General features: G+C 48.5%; 1 protein-coding gene across 1 annotated transcript; it reads left to right on the forward strand.

Annotated features, from left to right (window-relative positions):
- The first annotated feature begins 314 nt into the window (after positions 1–314).
- LOC101753154 (lysine histidine transporter 1) lies at positions 315–3275 on the forward strand. Its single transcript, XM_004973041.4, has 8 exons — positions 315–587; positions 809–963; positions 1211–1597; positions 1701–2094; positions 2177–2282; positions 2377–2468; positions 2621–2689; positions 2784–3275. The coding sequence occupies exons 1-8, from the start codon at positions 549–551 to the stop codon at positions 2880–2882; spliced, it is 1341 nt and encodes a 446-aa protein (XP_004973098.1). The 5' UTR covers positions 315–548; the 3' UTR covers positions 2883–3275.
- Positions 3276–7678: the final 4403 nt, after the last annotated feature.

Consider the following 7678-nt stretch of genomic DNA (forward strand, 5'->3'; position numbering starts at 1 on the left):
CAATGCAATTTCCGGCGACGAAACGAGGACGACGACGGCGCACTGAGCCGTGCAGGTGTTTACTGTCCCGTGCTTCCAAATTTCAGTCTTAAGATCGGCACATGCATGTGAGCTCAAAAACAACAAGACATCGCGTGCTATTCAACCTAGCTAGGACTCCGAGTCCATCGATTAAATTCTGTTTCCTCGGCGCGTATTTCGGGCGGGAAGGTACATCAGCCACAACAACCTCCACGAGCCGTTAAAAATAAAAACTCTTACTCCACATGCTGTTAAAAGAAAAGGAAGGAAAAAAATTAACTCCGCGAGGTCCGGAAAGATATTAGTCGCGAGACTGACCGTGGCCGCGAGATCTTTGTGAGATCGGACGACCTGGCCGGGTCGTCGTCCTCGGCAACCGTATGATCTGGGTTCTGGCTGGAGATTCACCGCATGATCGGCAAGTAGCTTCTCTTATTCGATTTGCGCCCAATAAGAGGAGCCTTACCTGCCTGCCGCCTCCACTCCTTCTCCATCTCCATTGCTGAAGGCTCTGCCATCCATCAGCCATGGGGACCCAAGCACCAGAGAGCTATTCTCCTGCGAAGGTACGTGCCTCCACCAAGCACACACGCACTCCATCTCTTTCTCTATCTCTGCCTAAATTCGCCAGGAAACTGCTAGATCGCTATCAGAAATTTAAGATTTTTGGGACAACAGAATGTCGACGAACTCGATCTTTCCAATCAAACTATGCAGCTTGCAATCCTTGCTCCAATTGATGGGCGTCCGGGCAGCTAATCACAACTAATTGCCAAAAAACTCACAGGATGGCAAGACTGCACAGGAGAAGGCGATCGAGGACTGGCTTCCTATCAACGGGTCCAGGAACGCCAAGTGGTGGTACTCCGCCTTCCACAATGTCACCGCCATGGTCGGCGCCGGCGTCCTCGGCCTCCCCTACGCCATGTCCGAGCTCGGCTGGTAACTACTGTCATGTCAAGAAACTTTTCTTTCTTTCACGGCGACTACCCACCTCAACATACTAAGTCAACTCTTACAAAGTTCTCCTGAAAATATTTTTGATCTGTTTTCTAACTCATCAAGCAGTTGATTCAGTTCACTTGGGTCTGGATCTAATAATTAGGAATAAATGCGACTGATGCATACGAAAAAATTCAGTCGCCTGATTTGTTTGACTTTTGACCGACTAAGATGATTCAATTCTCAGGGGCCCTGGCATCGCTGTGATGATCTTGTCATGGATCATCACGCTGTACACGCTGTGGCAGATGGTGGAGATGCACGAGATGGTGCCAGGGAAGCGGTTCGACCGGTACCACGAGCTCGGGCAGCACGTCTTCGGCGAGAAGCTGGGCCTCTGGATCGTCGTGCCGCAGCAGCTGGTGGTGGAGGTGAGCCTCAACATCATCTACATGGTCACCGGCGGCCAGTCCCTCAAGAAGTTCCACGACGTCATCTGCGACGGCAAGTGCAAGGACATCAAGCTCTCCTACTTCATCATGATCTTTGCCTCCGTCCACTTCGTCCTCTCCCAGCTCCCCAACTTCAACTCCATCTCCGCCGTCTCCCTCGCTGCTGCCATCATGTCAATCAGGTAACCTGCTAAACTAAAACTACTGTAGCATATCCGGCAAATATCTGAAAACTGGATATAGCTAGCCCGAATTCATTATCATTGATATGAACTCTTGTGCTAGTTACTCGACTATTGCGTGGGGAGCATCCTTGGACAAGGGGAGGGAGGCGAACGTGGACTATGGCCTGCGCGCGACTACGACACCAGGGAAGGTGTTCGGCATCCTAGGCGGTCTAGGTGATGTGGCATTTGCATATTCAGGGCACAACGTGGTGCTGGAGATTCAGGCTACCATCCCTTCGACACCGGAGAAGCCATCTAAGCATGCCATGTGGAAGGGCGCGCTCGTTGCCTACATAATTGTAGCAATGTGCTACTTCCCTGTCACATTCGTTGGGTACTGGGCCTTCGGCAACAGTGTCGACGACAACATCCTCATCACACTTAACAAGCCTAAGTGGCTCATTGCCGCCGCTAACATGTTTGTTGTTGTCCATGTCATTGGCAGTTACCAGGTACGTACATGTCTTCGTCTGGTACATGAAACTACGTACACTCCATATATCATCTTTGAACTGAATCTTGTTGGTGGCACAGGTTTACGCAATGCCGGTATTCGACATGATGGAGTCAGTGCTGGTGAAAAAGCTGCGGTTCGCTCCAAGCCTAAGACTTCGTCTTGTTTCACGCACTTTCTATGTTGGTAATGCCTCTATCTGAACTCTGAAGGTGTGCTCACCAAAGGGGATCCATCTGACACTGTAAAAAACAAGACTGACTAGTTGCAACCTGTGCAGCGTTCACAATGTTCATTGGTATCAGCTTCCCCTTCTTTGGTGGATTGCTCAGTTTCTTTGGTGGATTAGCCTTCGCACCGACAACTTATTTTGTAAGCTCCCATTTTCTTTCCTGCTGCAACAATGTAACTTTTTGAATATCGCAATGTCTTATAACCATCAATGTGATCAAGTCCTGTTGATCAGTAGAAGTAAAATCAGGTCTAGCATTGTAACCTGACCAAATCTTCCTTGTTTCTTCCAGCTTCCCTGCATCATGTGGCTCGCAGTCTACAAGCCCAAAAGATTCGGCCTCTCATGGTTCACCAACTGGGTAAGAACTAATGCCTTCAGATCTGAAGCCTCTGTTTCTGCATTCAGTAGAATGCCTCTGCTAAGATTGACCTCTATGCCCCCATGTTCTTCAGATCTGCATTGTCATCGGAGTGCTGCTGCTGGTGTTGTCGCCGATTGGAGGGCTCCGGCAGATCATTTTGACAGCCAAGACATACAAATTCTACCAGTAAATATGATTAACTGGGGATGTATGCATGGGAAGATGCAAAGGCCTGAACACTTTCCATTATCTATAATAATAAGTAAATATAGTCAGTTCAACATATATCAGCTAGGAATGCCGTGGTATCAAATCAAAACTTGATCCAGTCGATGATGGACCGAAAAGCGGTTCTGATAATTTAGGCTTGGGGGTCGTTTTCAGTTAATTAATAGACATATGCCGTGTTTCTCTATTTTCTAGGGTGGATTGGCATTTATGTGCAAGAGGGAGAGTGAATGCTAGTGGTTGGTATTTCTTTCATCCACAGCTTACTGTATCTTTGAGACTTTGAAGTTGGGACCATATTGAAAGAGCGACCTATATTATGATTTATGATGATGTTTTCGACTTGTAGCTTTCATATTTTACTATACTGGTACAGTACAGGCTTTGTTCTTGGTTGAGAACACTATTATGAAACTCCACAAAGGCGTTCTGTATTACGATGTTTCTTCTAATGATGATGACCGACTTGACTACTAAGGCTAGTCTCAGGCTAGTCTCAGTACACAGTTTCATTGTACTGTTACCAATATTAGGAACTAGGTAACCGTGTCTGTTGAGTGTCATGGGTATGAAACTTCTCTCACATGTAATGAAACTTTCCCTTCTCTCTTCTTATAAAGACCTTGCATAAACTTCCATGGCCTAACATAAACTCTAGGATGACCGAGAGGATTGTGATTAATGCGCGCTCTTTATGTCACTATGTAGGTTTAATGCTCTACCTTCGTCACAAAGGTTAGGATATAATTTGTCGTGCTACTATTATCTATCTATCTATAAAACGAAGAAAAGAAAACTAACAAGATCATAGTCAACTACCCTGATCCCTACAAGATTATCCAAATGTCTTATCCAGATTATATTCTGGGTGTCTTTGGTTGGGCTTCCCAACCTACTTTTGCAAACAAAAGCCAACCAAAGGGGTAAAAAGTCATATGTGCTTTTGCCTAAAAGCAACTTTCACTCTAATACAAATCCAAAAGCAGATTTCAGCAGCTTTTAGATAAAGAAATTACCCACCTGGTCATGGAGGATACCGATTCAATTTTTTCTACTCTCTGTTCCCGTCCGTGACCCCTTCCCGTCACCCTCACCCGCACCCACCCAAAAGCACTGGAGCAACCTCGCCGGCGACGAGTGGGAGTGCGTCGCGGCAACCTCGCGTGAGCCGTCATTCTGGGCCATGCGCAACGATGCGCGCAGGGAGCGCTAGCTCCCGGGGTTATTCGCGAGGTGTACGACATACTCGAGGGACGGGGACGAGCGATCCTCGCCGGCCGGTCCGCCGGGGAATGCCGTGGAGGAGGAGGAGGCGGTGGCGATCTGCCACCCCTGCTCTCGCGGTTCCCCTCCGAGACGAGATTAACACCGAATCGATGCCCCGCCAGGCCGTCGCAGACGAGCGCCGAATCTTCGCAATGGAGTTCTTCACGCACTAATTCGCCCAGTAGTGCCGCGAATCGTCAAAATCGAGCGCTTGCATATCTTGAATCGAGCTCCTCAAGCTGGTCTCGTCATTTCCTCCATTCTCCAAAATTCGAGCTCCCAGTCTATATGCGACACAAATTGATCAGTCACCTGACCTCATCATGACCAATTCCACCAATCTCCTCAAGTAATCTGAGTTAATTCAGTTGGATCCCCAACAAGAGGGGCATGAACGAGCGCAAGACTCGTTGGCTTGGCCATGGGGGAAACGAATGCAGGTCCTCTACAGCTAGCTTAGTAGATATGCGCTATGTAGTTTGAGGACCTCCTCCTCCACGACGACCCGTCGGCAGCCCACTTCCCTTTCCTCCATGGCTGCTCGGAGCGAACCTTCTTCTCCGGGTCGAGGCGACACGGGAGAGCCCCTCCACGGTGGTCCGGTGCGTACCTTCCTCTCGTCCTGGCCTTGGAGCTCCGAGCGGCCATCTCCACAGGCCCTACTCGATGTTGTCTGTGCCCTCAGCACCATCATCACTGCATAAGCCTTTTGAAATTTTGATGGATATTTACTTTAATAGATGAAAAATATAGAAAATTTATTTTTTTTCTTTTCTAAAATAGTCATTTACATGCTGTTGATGCCAGATTTTGACACGTATGGAATCAGCGCCAAAAAGGGGAAAGGATTGGCTGATACGGTAAGTTGAAAGGTTACGATGGGGAATCGGCCAATTGGTGCTACAGTTGGAGATCGGCCAATTGGCTTTGCGGTGTTTTGGCGGACGGAGTTGGTAGAGATCGGCCGATTAAGAGGCTGGAGCAGTTGGGCCAATATGGGCTTAAAGTGAATCGCAAAGAGAAGATGAAGGGGGATTGGCCCGCAGGAGTGCAACAACCAACTCCGATACGAGTTGTACTTGTAAATATTCATTTTTTAAAAAAAATTAGAGATAGAACCCTAGTCGGTTAAGAAATTGATTGTAACAGGCGGTTTGTGCGGCCTAATATAAGGAAGGAGTCAACATCGGGAGAATAATCACGAGGACTTAAATACAAGTTTACCTGAATGGCTTCTAGCAGCAGTGATGCGACAGCCGCTCCGGCTTCTGTAGCAGCTTGGGGGTCAACCTCCTTGATGACCGGGAGAATCGGCGCCACCAAAGTTTCCGCCGATGTAGCCATCGGTCGATCGGCCGATTCCGTGCGGGCATGCACTCGACGGCTTGTCTTCTTTACGATTATCCTCGACGCTTGCTTCAATCGGCCGGTGATGTCATCAACGGAGGGGGCATGGTAGCCGATAAGGGGGAACTCCGTGTACGGATAATGATCCTCTATCGGCCGACCGCTCCGGCTGCGTCTTGGAGGAACTCGACTCTCAGACTGAAAGAAAAAACAAGAGTTTGTGGTATAAAAAGGGAAAAGGCATCAAAATCGGCTGAGGAAGGAATGATACCTTTACGTTCGGATCAATGTTGTCGGGGTCCAGGATGTTGCAGTATATCGCCAGGGATGCACAGAAGAGATGTTGTTTCCATTCTGCCCACCATAGTTTGAACTGTTGGACAGCAAATGGGGCCACTATCCAATTGGTCAAGTCAATGGTACTGGAGTCAGGTACCCGGTCGTATAGCCGACTGTAATCGAGACGTTTAGTGAGCTCGTCCCGGAATTTTGCGCGGCCGGCGAAGAAAGCATAAATCGGCAGCTGACCCAAGCCGAACTGGCATGCCGCAACGGATGGATTATAAAACTCATAAGTAGGGGTGTCCTTCCCCGAGAAGAAATTCACCGGTAAGATCCCTGGCTTAATCAGGTCATCCGTGAGGTCATCATCAAAAGTGTTGGTCGTTGAATCAAAGCAAGGGGGGAGCTCGAAGAGTGGTTCCGATCTCTTGTACGGGAACCAGCTGGTGGTCTCCTCGCTGAAGCCAGTGTAGAAGCATCTGAAGTATTCGGCTACCTTGGTGGCGGAGAACTGGCAACCAGAGAAAGTCGATGCTGCTTCGCTGAAGGAGGTGCACCGACGCCGTACAGTGGGATTTTCCACCGATTCGATGCTGGGAAATGTCATATGCTCCACCCGTTGTTGTGAGATCTTGCTCATGTACAGATTGAGCCATAGGTTGATGAACCACCAGGGGCCACCTGGATTTCCAATCGGCTCTCCCTTGGATAACTTGACGCCGATTTGATGCAGCATATGATAGGTCGATCCCAGCAGGTGTTTCCCGAGAGGAACAGAAGCTCCTATCGATAACGCTTCGGCCAAAGCCTGTGTGTTGGAAGAGGGACCAACTGCTCTGCCATAGAAGAGGTGTTTTTCCAGCCATATCATCAAGAAGGCCGTGTACTCCCTCTCTGTGACTGTCCCGGTCCTCTTGTTGCTTTTAATGAAACCCTTCCACCCGATGATTCCTTTTGTTTCAAGCCGATGGGTCGGCTTGACCAAGTAGCGGAAAGGGGTATCAGGAGAAGAGATGTCAAGGCCGGTCAACATTACGACATCGGCCAAAGTGGGGGTCATGGGCCCGTGTCCGAAGAGAAACGCGTTGAGGGCGTCGGACCAAAAATAGGAGGCCGCTATCACTAAGGGTTCATTTCTTTCCATCTGGGACAGTGATAGGTCGATGCACTGGCCGATTTTTTGCTCATCCCATTGAACTCTTTTAGAGTTGGCTATCCTTTGATATGACTCTTTCCAGCCAGGGGTTTCATTTGGCCATGATCTGAAAGTTCCTGACCAATGATCTAAATCCATGGTCGACTACTTAAATGGAATCCTATGGTTTTCCAAGTTGATTAAATCAGTTGGATCTGAGTTTCCCATAGGGCCTAGGCAGATGAGACCGGGGGTTTCGGTAAGATGAATAGTGATTTGGTGTCTAACTGCCTAAAAAAGATAAAGAGGGAAGAAATAAGAATGGATCTAAAACAGATGCTTGGAGAGTGAAAAGTTAAAGAAAAGTTTCGGTAAATACTTCCGGGATGAAGGTCATCGTGGTTGGCAGCCACTTGATAGAGTCGGAGTGCCCGATCTTTCGGTGAGTGGAGATAAATTCGACTTGGTGGAAGTAGACCCTCACGATCCGACTACGACAAGCGAACCCGAAGCGCCAATGCAATCGCTGAACCAACTCCCGAAGGTTACCAACCTCGCTGGTGCGAGATCAGCCTGATCACGAAGATCGATTCCTGTCCGCAATCGAAGAACGAACAAGAAAGAGAGGCGAGCAATCTAAATATCACTCGAAGGTGGAGTTCTGAATCACAAGGACAGCGCGTATTTGCGCGTGTTCAAGAGTAGCTAAAACTAGATGTAAAACAAAA

This window comes from Setaria italica, chromosome VI (genome assembly GCF_000263155.2).
Source record: "Setaria italica strain Yugu1 chromosome VI, Setaria_italica_v2.0, whole genome shotgun sequence".
Lineage (NCBI taxonomy): Eukaryota > Viridiplantae > Streptophyta > Magnoliopsida > Poales > Poaceae > Setaria > Setaria italica.

Coding starts and splice junctions, on each gene's coding strand:
- LOC101753154 (XM_004973041.4), top strand. CDS start 549: ATGGGGACCCAAGCACCAGAGAGCTATTCTCCTGCGAAG. Junction 588..808: donor AGAGCTATTCTCCTGCGAAG/GTACGTGCCTCC, acceptor AAAAACTCACAG/GATGGCAAGACTGCACAGGA. Junction 2,690..2,783: donor TCTCATGGTTCACCAACTGG/GTAAGAACTAAT, acceptor CATGTTCTTCAG/ATCTGCATTGTCATCGGAGT.